Source organism: Armigeres subalbatus, chromosome 2 (genome assembly GCF_024139115.2).
Source record: "Armigeres subalbatus isolate Guangzhou_Male chromosome 2, GZ_Asu_2, whole genome shotgun sequence".
Classification (NCBI taxonomy): Eukaryota; Metazoa; Arthropoda; class Insecta; order Diptera; family Culicidae; genus Armigeres; species Armigeres subalbatus.
In genome coordinates, this window is record NC_085140.1 from 30,877,591 (window position 1) to 30,890,909 (window position 13,319).

At 41.3% G+C, this 13,319-nt stretch overlaps 1 protein-coding gene across 2 annotated transcripts in view; it reads right to left on the minus strand.

Annotated features, from left to right (window-relative positions):
- LOC134218413 (cAMP-dependent protein kinase type I regulatory subunit) overlaps positions 1-13,319 on the minus strand; it is a 153,139-nt gene that overhangs the window by 8,916 nt on the left and 130,904 nt on the right. For both annotated transcript variants that reach the window (XM_062697369.1, XM_062697370.1), the window contains 3 exons: positions 10,789-11,148; positions 1,477-1,696; positions 1,245-1,399 (listed from right to left, as the gene is read on the minus strand). In XM_062697369.1, the coding sequence (XP_062553353.1) occupies positions 1,245-1,399; positions 1,477-1,696; positions 10,789-11,148 (735 nt within the window). The remainder of the gene's footprint in view (positions 1-1,244; positions 1,400-1,476; positions 1,697-10,788; positions 11,149-13,319) is intronic.

Consider the following 13,319-nt stretch of genomic DNA (forward strand, 5'->3'; position numbering starts at 1 on the left):
GCGTCAAATATGGTGCTTCCACGGTAGATTAGAACTATTTATGTTTTCAAAAAGTATCAAAAATTCAACCGGTCAGCCCAGAATCAAAATTCTTATGCTAAAATAAGCCTCCTGTCATATTTTCAGCCAATTCGGATAAAATTTCGAAGTGGCTCAAATCGATTTAGTGTTTTTCAGGTATTTTCAGTTTAAAAAATATATAACAAGAGATATAAACGCCAAAAATCATAGCAAAAAACATCTAAACGGAAGCTCTTAGTCTTGTGAACATTGCGTTCCGTTCACGTTTTTACCATCTTCTTCTTCGTTGGCATTACATCCCCACTGGGACATTGCCGCCTCGCAGCTTAGTGTTCATTAAGCACTTCCACAGTTATTAACTGCGAGGTTTCTAAGCTAAGTTACCATTTCTGCATTCGTATATCATGAGGCTAACACGATGATACTTTTATGCCCAGGGAAGTCGAGACAATTTCCAATCCGAAAATTGTCTAGACCGGCACCGGGAATCGAACCCAGCCACCCTCAGCATGGTCATGCTTTGTAGCCGCGCATCTTACCGCACGGCTAAGGAGGACCCCTTTTTTACCATGTTAAAGTAATTTTAAAGCTTTTAAGCGCATAACAACACTGTTTCCTTCAAAAGTAGTTGTTCTACGAAATTATTGAATTTATTACAAATCATTGGCAATTTATTATAATATTATTCCTCTTTTTTTATCCGGACACTTGAATAATATAATTGCCAATGTGCGTGTTACCGTTAAATTCTTAAAAATCAGATGCTGAACACTTGTCATAAATTTACACGTTAGGATTTTTTCAAACAAGTTGCAGTTAAATCATTTCTCGATCTTTCTTTGTTGAATTCTCGAACGGTTTGTTATGTTTCGAGAGCAGTTAGTAGGTTGTTGGTATAATGGCCCCATCCACCGGGATGGGGCTGCCAACTGAAATGCTGCCCAGATGTAGCTTCCGGGGAACAGCATTTCTTACTCAGTTGCTGGATGCCAAAACAGATGCTGTATGTTCATAACGAAATGCTTCATTTTACTATTTTGAATCCTACTATACTTACTACACAAGTAAGAAGGATTCCTATCAAGTCTTCTACGGTTGGGTGATGATTACACTAATAAAAAATTTAGATCATGTCCCACAAATTATGTTGCGTCGACACGACAAGACAAAAAAAGTTACCTAGGAAGGATAATCTTTAGCTAACTTGGTTTCACTAAGCTTACCTCATCTCGCTTTTGCCTAACGGTAGCACATCCCTCCACGATGATGTAGAAATCGTTTCCAGGTTCGCCTTGCCTCACAATCGTCTCTCCGTCTTCGAAAGAAACTGGTTCCAGTGCATCAGCCACGGTAAGTCGTTCCCATTTGTCTAAGCTCTCTGTTGGAAAAAAGAAGGGCGGGAGTGGAAACGGTAATTAATCAACATCGCAGAGAAGCAAACTGTAACGAACTCACCCAATATAGACACCCGGGACAGGAACTCCTCATACATCTTCCGTTTCCGGATGGTGGAGCCCATCAGAATGCGCCGATAGCTGTCCCGATCGATACCCCACAGTTTGACGTCGGTTTTGGCACGTACCGTGGCAGCTCGCGGAGTTCCATAGATCAGGGCCAGCTCACCGAAGCTGCCACCCTCGCTAATTGTCGTTACTAGCTCATTGTTTACGAACACCTGTTGGAATCGGGAGAGAAACCACAGAGAAGTTAGAACACATGGATGTAGGTAGAATAGATATGTATATGGTGGTTGTAAAATGAAAAGTTCAACTCAGTTTTAATGAGGATGCGGAACATGAGGCAGAAAAAGTAATAAATTGCATCTGGTTGCACCATCGCATAAGCTCACGCAAAAAAAACATGAACTGAGTCCACGTGTTGGTATTCAATTGAAACAACTTTCCAGCCATATTTGCTATGAATTGTCCTTTGACTTTGACTTTGAAATTTTCGCAACAAGCCTTGCAGGTTAAACTACTAAATTATTGAAATGATAAAAACTATTGATTCGCCACACATAGTACGTAAAGTAACATTTATAAAGTGTTTTAATTCTTCAACACTGAAAATATCAACCCCTGCAAAAAACGTGGAACGGCAACTTTGCTCCGATAAATCTCAGGTGTTTTTAATTCAATTGTCAAAATTCTTTAAAGTTACAATCATATTGTAAAACCTTGTATTGGTCGCTAAGAACCAGCCGGAATATTCCATTCCACATTTTTTTGCAGCTCAAGTCACACTATGCTGCACTATTTCTATGAAAGCCATTCGAATTGAAACCATCCAACATTTTATGCCAAATAAAAACCAACATTATGTAGGGGTAATGACGGCTTTGACAGGTTTTGTTCTATTATTGGCAGGGGGTTTTTTATGACTGATTATGCTCAAATTTGGCCCAAACATTCTTTGCATATCAAAGAATACTGTGGCCAAATTTCATAAAATTCGGTCGACAAAAACCCCCTGCCAATAATAGAACAAAACCTGCCAAAGCCGTCTGTTCCCCTATTATGAGTTTCTAAAAATACATTTTCATCCATTACTTTCATATACCGCAAAAATGGAATTGGAAATTGCATAATTTGTGTAGTTGAGAAGATTATGATCACTAGGGGAAAAGAAGTTAAATCACGGTGCTTACGCCCTGGAAAGACTAAACAACGAAATCTAATCTAATTCAATCAATCACAATCAATGAATAGGTAACAGTACCAATAGTGGAGGTATTAGTAGATCCACGGAAGAATTTTTTTTAATTTGATTTTTATGGGAAATTTACAGCTTTGATATCTTAGCCAATAGATAAACCAAGAAATTTGGTAACAAAATGAGATTGATTTCATTTAACATCAACATCTACCAAATATTGCTTGGCATCGATCCGGCTACGGAAATACCTCGGCAATTGACGTAACCATCTGCTCTGAGAATCTGGCTGAGCGACCACCTTCCGATCATCTTGTCCATCCCCGGATGGATGAACCACAAAACGACAAGACAAAAGTGGATCTACGATCAAGCAGATTGGTCGTTGTACGAGCGGCTTACGGCCGAAACCATCCGGCCAAATGCCGAGTGGAACGTTGACAGCTTCACCGAGAAGATACTAGCAGCAGCGGCAAAATCCATCCCGCGAACCAGCGGCCTAATTGGATCGAAAGCGGCACCATGGTGGTGCCCCGAAGCGAAAGCAGCAATTCGACACAGGCGAAAATGTCTCCGATCCCTTCGACGTCTGCAGCAATGCGATCCGGGCCATCCCGAAGCGTTGGCGAAATTCCAGGAAGCACGAGCAGCGGCACGAAAGGCAATCAGTAAGGCAAAGGAACAGTCATGGGAAAACTTCGTGGCGAAAATATCACCCAGCAGCACGACAACCGAACTGTGGCGGACGGTGAATACTCTGCGTGGTAACCGGCAACAACGCCCAGTAGTCCTCAAGCGAGCGGACGGATTCACGGACGATCCCGAAGAAGTGGCAGAAGAACTGGCGAAAGTGTATTGCGAGAGATCGGCGACTTCAAGCTACCCTCCATCGTTCCAGATGGCGAAAGCGGCAGCTGAACGACGGTCTATTGATTTTTCGCACCATAATGATGATATGTACAACATCGACATTACCCTGAGTGAACTTCTGTGGGCTCTCGATAAAGGGCGAAGTGCATTAACAGGTCAAGACTCGATCGGATATCCTCTGCTGCAACGTCTTCCACTTTCCGTAAAAACGACCCTTCTCGAGCTGTTGAACGACATCTGGCGCAGTGGCCAGTTTACCAACCGCTGGCGTAATGCCATCGTGGTACCTATCCCAAAACCAAACTGCCACGATTCCAGACCGAATGCCTACCGGCCAATCTCGCTTACCAGCTGCATGGCGAAGCTTCTCGAGCGGATTATCAATCGGCGACTGATTACCGAGCTCGAATCAAGTGGACGACTCGACAAGCGCCAACATGCTTTTCGTGCTGGACGTGGCACCGATACGTACTTTGCCGAGCTCGAAAGGTCGCTGCCTACTACTGACGAACACTGCCTAATAGCATCCCTGGATCTATCGAAGGCGTACGACACCACTTGGCGACACGGCATCTTGCAGACTCTAAGGTCTTGGCGAATACGTGGTCGGATGCTGAATCTACTGCAGAGTTTCCTTTCGGAACGTACCTTCCAGGTGTCCATAGGAGGACATATGTCTCAAAAGTACCTCCTGGAGAACAGAGTACTTCAAGGCTCCGTCCTATCCGTGACGCTGTTTCTCATCGCGATGCAGCCTATATTCCGCGTGCTACCCGCCGGAGTTGAAATTCTTCTGTACGCAGACGACATCGTCCTCGTGGTGCGTAGAGCAAAAGGGGAAGGTTTACACCGCAGGCTGCAGACCACAGTAAAAGCTGTAAACAAATGGCGTGGGATTCTCTATATCTGCGACCAAATCGAAAATGTTTTACTGCAGCCCCAGCGTGCGTCGAGAGCCGGCGCAAGAAATCACTATCGATCCAATCCCCGTCCCGAAAACCAACCGCCTAAGGATCCTGGGTGTCACTCTGGATCGAACGCTTACGTTTAAGCCGCACTGTAAAGCGGTTAAGAAATCGTGCGACTCACGACTGCGAATCTTCCAGATGATCGGAGCGAAGCTTCCACGTGGCAACTGAGCAACTCTGTTGCAGGTGGGTTCGACACTCGTCACAGCAAAGTTGACGTACGGAATTGGACTACTGAGCTGAGGAGGAGCGGCGACCCTGCAGACCCTCGCTCTAGTGTACAACATAATGGTACGCTGCGCTTCCGGAACGTTTGTGACCACCCCTATTAATTCCATCATGGCCGAAGTCGGTACTCTCCCGTTTGGACTACTTGCCACACAATCGATAGCGCGAACGGCCATCCGAATTATGACAAAAAGTTTCAACAATAGCACTCTTCCGCTGATCCGCCGGGCATCAGACCGTCTTTGCGAATATACGGGCACAGCACTTCCTGCTATCGATCAGGTAACAAGGCAGAGTGATCGTGTCTGGCATGCACAAAGACCATCAATAGTGTGGGATGTGAAGAACTGCGTTCGAGGCGGGGCCCCGCCGGATATAGCTATACCAGTCGTCCAACAATTACTCTCAACAAGATTCCGTGGGTCGACGGTGATCTACACCGATGGCTCAAAATCTGACGATGCTGTAGGCGCCGCATTTCACACGACCGGCCTCGCAAGATCGTTCAGCCTTCCGCAAGCGTGCAGTGTTTTCTCTGCGGAAGCATATGAACAGAACTGGATGCAACAAAAAATCGGATGGACGAAGAATCTCTCTATCGTTCAATCGAGTGGACAGAATTGATAACAACCAGCGTTCTTACGTGCCACATCAGCTCAGTCCCGGCGGTCCCATGTTCGAATACCAACGCATTTTTAGGGAAATCACTTATAAAAGCGTCGGAAACAAAGACTGCATTCTAAACATAATTCCGGCAATCCAACATTAGCATTAGCATTGTTACGGTGTAATTGGTAGATTGGACACTAGTGATACTCATGTTTTACTTTTGAGATCCTTATTTAGAATGCTATCAGAAATCAAGAAGGGGAGTGGTCCTTGATTCCAGTCTTAAACAAAAATAACAAAAGCATGAGGATTACTACTCCTGACCACGCCCATCTTCACCGTAACTAGGGAGAGGTAGGAAGTGTTGATGTGGAACTTACTTAACGAGAGGCCACCGACTTAGCGACACCCTCATAAGTACCACGGAGTTGGATAATGAGGATGGTATTCGTTGGGTCAGGATTTGCCTGTAGCTGGCAATGTAACCGTGGTAGATCTTACCCCGTAACACACCACGTAAAGGTGTCTACCCAGCGTTACGTGTCATAATTCCGGCAATCCAGCATAATTTCGAAGATTTTAAATATAAATTTACATTCAAGCTTCAAAATAAAAAAATAATGTTTGATCATATTTTATTACAAAAGTGCTTCTAATTGACGTTTACTGTCGAAAATTTTATATAGTTTTATTGTCTTACTAACTTTTATAAGCATCGATAGTTCTAGACCAACATGTGAAAAGGATGTAACAACCAAAATTTATTCTTTCCAGTTCTTCGTCTATGTAACCGGGAAGAATAATTTTTGGCTGTTGAAGAATCCGTTGAGCGAATTAACATTTCGGCATCCATCTTCTCTAACACCTTCATGTTTCAGAGATGAGCCAGCCTTCAATAAAGACAATAATAATAGCCTCTATGTTCGTTATTGCTTATTACCTATCTCTATTATTTTCCTCAATCTATTTTCAGTTCTTAAGAATTATTTTACCTTGGCCAGTGAATTATGATTGATTTAATTATTTCTACTATTGCTACACATCCTGATCTTATTATGGCATCATACTTTATTATTTATGCAGGTCTTCCTTTCATTCTTATGTTGGTTTACGACCAAACACTGTTCATAAATCTAAAGCACTTCTCCTGTACAGCGTTACCATGTGATGAAATCAAGTTGTTAACAAGAGACTGTAGAGATGCCTGGAATTGAACATAATTAAATACACTCGACTAAGGTCGACAAGTCTCCAGACAAAACTCGAGACACTTTCAAGAGAATATCGATCAAAAATTTTCTTCAATTATTCACAAGCTGCAACGAAATGCTGATTAGCTAACTACTCGGACTCTCGGAGATTTCCTTGGTCTTAGAAACCTTCCGAAGCGTAGGTGGTATGTTGCTTTCCATCATCACTATCGAGAAGACTCGATATTACAGAATTCTGGTTTCAATATCATTTTCATCATACTTTTGACAAATCCGGATAGCTTCTGAAATAGTTTCAAAAGTTACGTGAGAAAGCCCCTGCATTTAACATAGTAGGCGATATTTTTTCATATTTTATGTATACTAGAATAATTATACATGAATTAATGAAATGAACACCTTGTCTTTCTTCCCGACTTTTTGCATAATTTCAATAATTTTCCAACTTTTTCCCGCATTTCCCGCATGGACTCCTCCTCCTATTTTTTGAAAAAAATCCCGATATAAAAAAAGACAGAATCACCGTCTTCGACCAGAGGTCGCACAGACTGAACACTTAACATCTAGCACGAGACAAAGGACAGGACATTTACACAACACCCAATGAACCAGTGGAGAACTTTTTGCTTCACGAAAAGTTTTCTCCTTACCGGGGCGGGAATCGAACCCGCAATCTACAGCACATACGTCTAGACGATTGACGTCGCTTACCGCACGGCCACGGAGCCCACAATTTCGTATATTTCAAATAAAAATTTACATTTAAGTTTAGAATTTAAAATCGCGAATGATCGTATTTTATTCTGAAAGTGCTTTTAATTGACGTTTATTGCAAAAAAAAAAAAAATCTAGCTTTATTATTTCAGTTAATTCTTTGACTATATAAGGTCAAGTTTTTAAAGCCTCTGACTTTTTTTTAATCGTTAAAATTATTATTGATATGATTATTTCTATTTTTGCTGCACATCTTGATCTTATTATGAAATCATACTTTATTATTTATGCCAGTCTTCCCTTTATCCTTATGTTGGTTTACGGCCAACACTGACTGCGGTCGACAAGTCTCCAGACATAACAAATAACTAAGAATCTCTGAAATTATCTTGGTCTAAGAAACCTTCCGAAGCATAGATGGTATGTTGCTTCATCACTACCGAGACAAATTGTTAAATATCTTTGCTGTGCATATGCACAGTACATGTTGCGAGTGCACATTGTTTATTGAACGAGAGGATCGCACTCTATGCCCCCAACAGCGGGCTGGGCGGATTTGTATAGAGTGCGAATCAATCACACTCTGTTGTGCCAAAGGCTTGCTTGGCTAAAGCATTTGATGAGTTTGATTGCCTTACGCATGCGGTCGCGTGTACTCAGACGACTAACAAAAAATGGGTTTCGTACGGCCGAGTTGCCGTATAATATGCAATTAATTGTAATCAAGTGTCGGTTTTCCACCGTCATTAGTCGTCTGAGTACACGCGACCGCATGCGTAAGGCAATCAAACTCATCAAATGCTTTAGCCAAGCAAATCTTTAGCACAGCAGAGTGTGATTGATCACACTCTGTACAAATCCGCCCAACCCGTTGTTAGTATAGAGTGCGATCCTCTCTTTCAATAAACAATGTGCACTCACTTGACTGCGGATTCCTCTGAAAATTCTAAAAAAAATGGAGTTCGGTTCAGTTTCCTTGCAGATTCACAATATGTAAAAACATCGATACCTATAAACAACCCCATTATTGAAATGAATACCTGATGCCTTTTTTCCAGATTTTTCGCATGGAATTTTGATTCCCACATATTTCCCGATTTCCCGACCAACTGGCCACCCTGTTAATAGGAAAACTGTCTAATACGTTGACGCTATCATTTAATTTCTAATTCTCTCAATTTCAATTAGTAAAAAATACTTTTTTGTGTCTTTATTAGAGAGGCTTTCAGCCCTAGGCTGGCTCACCTAAAAAAAAATACACCCGATTCTTTTTTTACACGGGGGATGCGTTCCGTGTAAAAAAAGTTTTCAGTACAAAATTTGAAAATCCGTGTAAAAAAAGTTTTATGATTTCTCGACGAATCATGCAAAAAGGAGCAACTTTGCAAAAACTTTGTATGGGATTTTTTTTACACGCCCGTGTAAAAAAATCCGTGTAAAAACAAAATCGGGTGAACTGCTTTTAAAGTGTTTGGAAGGAATTTGGATGAGTGAATGTATCTTCTTAAACAAATAAAAAATATTATAAATTTATATATAGATAATACCATCTGGCATCACACAGAGCTCGGTGGTCTAATGGCTACCGCTTCTGCCTTATAAGCAGGAGGTCGTGGGTTCAATTCCAGGCTCGTCCCTTTCCTACTTTGTATTTCTATCTTAGTTCTTTCTGTGTTTCACGTTCTACCAGAACGATTCCTACTGTTAAACCTTTAACACTAACAATCCAAAACCTCCCGTGGCACCTATGAGAGGTCGTAGAGTTCTCTGCATCTTTAGGTGTCCAACTAACCATCCTTCCCTTCCTCAGCATTCGCAAGGACGTGGCCAGAACAGGTCTCGACTATTGGAGAGTGCATTGCTTCCATCTAAGAGATAGCGATTAGTCCCAAATCAATACCTGTGGTAACGGATGGAAGTGATGCTACTCTCATACAATAGTCTTGGCTTGCACCACCTACGAATTTGTGCGAAATGCTCAATGCTAATGCTAGATAATACCATCTGGCATCACGTTGTCGTGGCACGTTCATATTTTTCTTTACGTCACTTCAAGGAGATAGACTTCATTGAGGTGGCACATATTAGCGCTAGTTTTCTCTTTCACTCTCCCGCTGATTTTATGTAACGCAAATAGTGACGTTACTACTTGTGTTGCATAAGACCATCGGGAGAGTAAAAGAGACAACAAGCTGCACGCTGCGCTGATCTGCATCGCCTTAATAAAGACTAGCTCTTTGACGTGGCATTTTCTACCGTTCCGAGAGATTAAGATGTTGAGAGATTGAGTGACCTGGGAAGTGGTTTGAAGTGGGGGCCGGAAAAACCATCGCTTCGACGGGAATAAGTGCTGCACTTCGTTTATCTTAATCATTAAAAAGCTTTTTCAAACGATGTTTAGCAAGAATAGCTATTATTTAAGTAGAAGTGAACCCCATTGCAGTATTGCAAAGCCCACAAATTCAGGACAAATTGCTCCCTGACAGAAATATCAATTAAATAATGCAGTCGTACGCATGTTAGGTTGGGAATGGGGTAAGAAACCCTATTTACTATAACTGTACTTAAGACACCATGTGGTGGTTGAAAATAATTTTTTCACCGCAAATTGCCGGTCGACAATATTAGGAAGAATAATTCTCAAACAGGATAGGATATTCCATACCTAACACAAATGGCCAACTGCCTAACATAATAAAGTCTAGTAAAAAAGTTGAATATAAATTAATTGAAGTAGGTAGTAAAAAAATGTCATAAGTTTGAGCAAAATAATTAACCATGCGCCCCAACTCTGGATGGAAATCTGTTCGATATTATCATCCAAGTCTTAGACGCTTATGATCGAAAGATATTGCAATGCAGGATCATAGGATGTTACTTAAGGGTATTAACTCATACAATTGATTTTGGAACGATTTTTAGTTCGATCCTGTTCCTATCAACATATGTACAAGCTCTACCTAATAACAAAACTAAGATTTATTCTTCTCATATGTACATCTGGTAGAGATGGTGATAAAAATCCTCGCATTCATTAGCTGTAGTTTACATTACCATCTCCATAGTCAGTTTTCTAACAAAGGGGGGGGGGGGGTGATAAAACTCCTCACATTAAGACAGCGAACATTTCAGCAGACCGTTTACCAATTCGTTATAAATATAAATAAACACAAATCTGTAGCAATAATACAACACCTCGTAAACTGGATGTTTATGAGACGCTTGACTTACAATGACTGACATGCAGCAATTCCATGAAAATTAGCACGTCTGGTGTGAGATGAAGATGTATGTAGGTTTTGATTATAAATATAATAATCGTGAGAAAAATGATAAGCGAGCTACACTTGGTTCCATGATATTACCCTGGGCACCAGTACCACAAATAAGCAGTACCCTAAAAGCGTCATAATCAGGAAAGTCAAATTTATACTATCGTCAATCGAAACGACGGCAACCCACAAGAATCAAAACGAAAATTCTTTCATCAACTTGTCAAAATGCGCGTTACTTACCTCAACTTCGCCTATATCGATCACATAGAAATTATCGCCCTCATCGCCCTGCTGAATGATCGATTCGCCCGGTAGAAAATTGCACGGGAACATGGCATCGAAAATGTCCGATCGTTCGTTCTCATCCAGGTGGGCAAACAGCACGTTCTTGGCAATGGCCTTCGACAGGGCGGCCATGGTTTTGTAGTCCTTCGGAACGACCTTTTTCACGTAGCTGGTGGCATCCTCCTCGCTGACCGGTTCAGCCGAAATGCCGCCACGCCGCCGCACCGGCGGTACCGTCGTCTGTGGCATCGGGCTGAGATCGTCCAAATCATCCGGGCTGGCAGCCTGTTTACTGGCGTCTAGCTTGGCTTGCTCCTGTAGACAATAGGGGGAAAACAGAATGAAAGAGAACCATCAATTACCGGACATGGCGATGACACGCGTGCGAAAAGGAAATGACAATTATGTATCAAATTTACTACAGTACATCGGAAGAAGGATATCCCGAGTAACAACCCGCTGTTATATTGGTTTATAATTGGCATTAACTATTGTTGATTTTCCAATAGGTAATTCCAATACTGTGAGAATTATCGACACCTCCTATTTGGCATACATACATATATAATTGAAAATGGAATATTATCAAAACATACTAATTTCATGAATTACGGTGATACTGAGTTCTTTACCTACTCGGGATAAACTGGTGAATCGTGGTGGTAATTTATTGATTCAGATCGGTTTGCGTTCGACGGTTGTCAGAACTGGATCAGCACGCGCTGGCCGTACTATCTTCTCCACAATTAATATAGGTATATCTATTCGAAACCTATGGCTCCATGGGTCGAAGTCAAGCCGCAAGCCACAAATTATCGAGCGTAAATTGGATGAGCAAATATTGACGATGGAAATTCGTTTCTCGAGGAACAAATTTATAGATAGCAGTAGACAGCGTCAGCACTAACAACGCCGGTCGCTGCTGTGCCGGGGTTTGCGAGTAATGTCCAGAACAAATGGGATTGGTTTTCACTTTAATAGTTCTCGACGTTTTTTTTTGCATGTAATTCAATATGTTGTGGGTAATTGAGTTCGGCTCGTGTAAAGTTGAATGGAAAGAACGCTGCACAAGAATTAATTGTGCACCAGCAGCGGCACTAGAGCTGTGCCTGTGCGGTCCATTGAGTGTAACTGTAAACTGTGGAGGACAGGCGACAAATTAAATTATATGCAATGAGCACAATGGCAGCAGTCTTCTTACAAGTTCATACCGGGAGTACTCGGAAGGTACACGGTCGAATGCACTTTACAAGAGAACAGATATAGAGGAAAAGGGATATTTTTAGAACCTAGTGTCGTTAGTAAGTGTAAGTTTTGTAGAAGGAGCTTCGTTCTTATGGAGCGAGGTGTGATTCGCTTTATTATTCATTTGACAAAGATATATGATTGAGTTTGAGCTAGTTGGTTGTTTTTTTTACTGTAAAAAGTTAGATTATAAGTAGTGTTTAATGAATTCTCACATACAACTATTATTTGGTTTTTAAAATATTTGTAGATCAACCGTATTTAGCTCGAATTTGGTAATCATGACAACCAACGAAATATCACTTAGCACTTATTAGATTCTTCCCAGTGTGTAAATTAATTGGAGCTGGATTGTATCAACGCAATGGGTATTTGGTAACACTCGTGCGTCTTGCATTTTTAATTAAATACTTCCATCCGAAATTATCATATGATGAGGCGACCTTCATAAACCACCGAGGGTGTGATGAGATTAACTTTCGATGCAAAATACCGTGCCACGGAGCATTTGGTTCTATGTTAAATTCTATATTAGTCCTATGTATACCTGAATGTATTATTTACTTGGATCCGCAAAGCTTCATGCCCTCCTCTCCTCGAGGGAGGGTGTCATAAAAGACACCTCATTGTTGAGAATTGTAACATCTGTTTCGTTTTCAGCAACCAAAGGGAGGTTCATGAATCATGCAAAACTAGTGTAAGCTAGAAAGAAACTTTCTACATTTTCTTCTGATATAATTTATATTTGAAATCATTGCAGTATTTCCTGCATAGTCAGGAAGTACACGAAACCGAAACAGATTTCACAGCCGAAGGAGATAATAAAATGGGAGACTTCCTAGTGCATTAAAAAAAATGACACATTGTGCATTAGCGGATCAAAAACAACCCCAACCGATTCTCAATCTTTTGGACCCAAATTGATAGTATTGATTCCGCGGATGACGTTTCGGACAGATTTTTGGAATGTGACCATTCTGATTCCTATAGGATATATCCTATAGGAATCGATTTTGAAGGAATTTTAGGCGTGATTTCTTGCCTTTCGAAGGGTGATTTTGGAAATGCTCATAAATTTGCGTAGCAATAATCCCAATAGAATGTAGCCGTTGTCCATTTTCATGGATCATCACAATTCCTGGTTATTTCACAGTCCGATGTCCCTCCGGAAGACCCGGAACGTCCGTAAAAGTGGTCAATCCATGAAACTTATCATAGAAAAGCGCGATTTTTCCATTTTC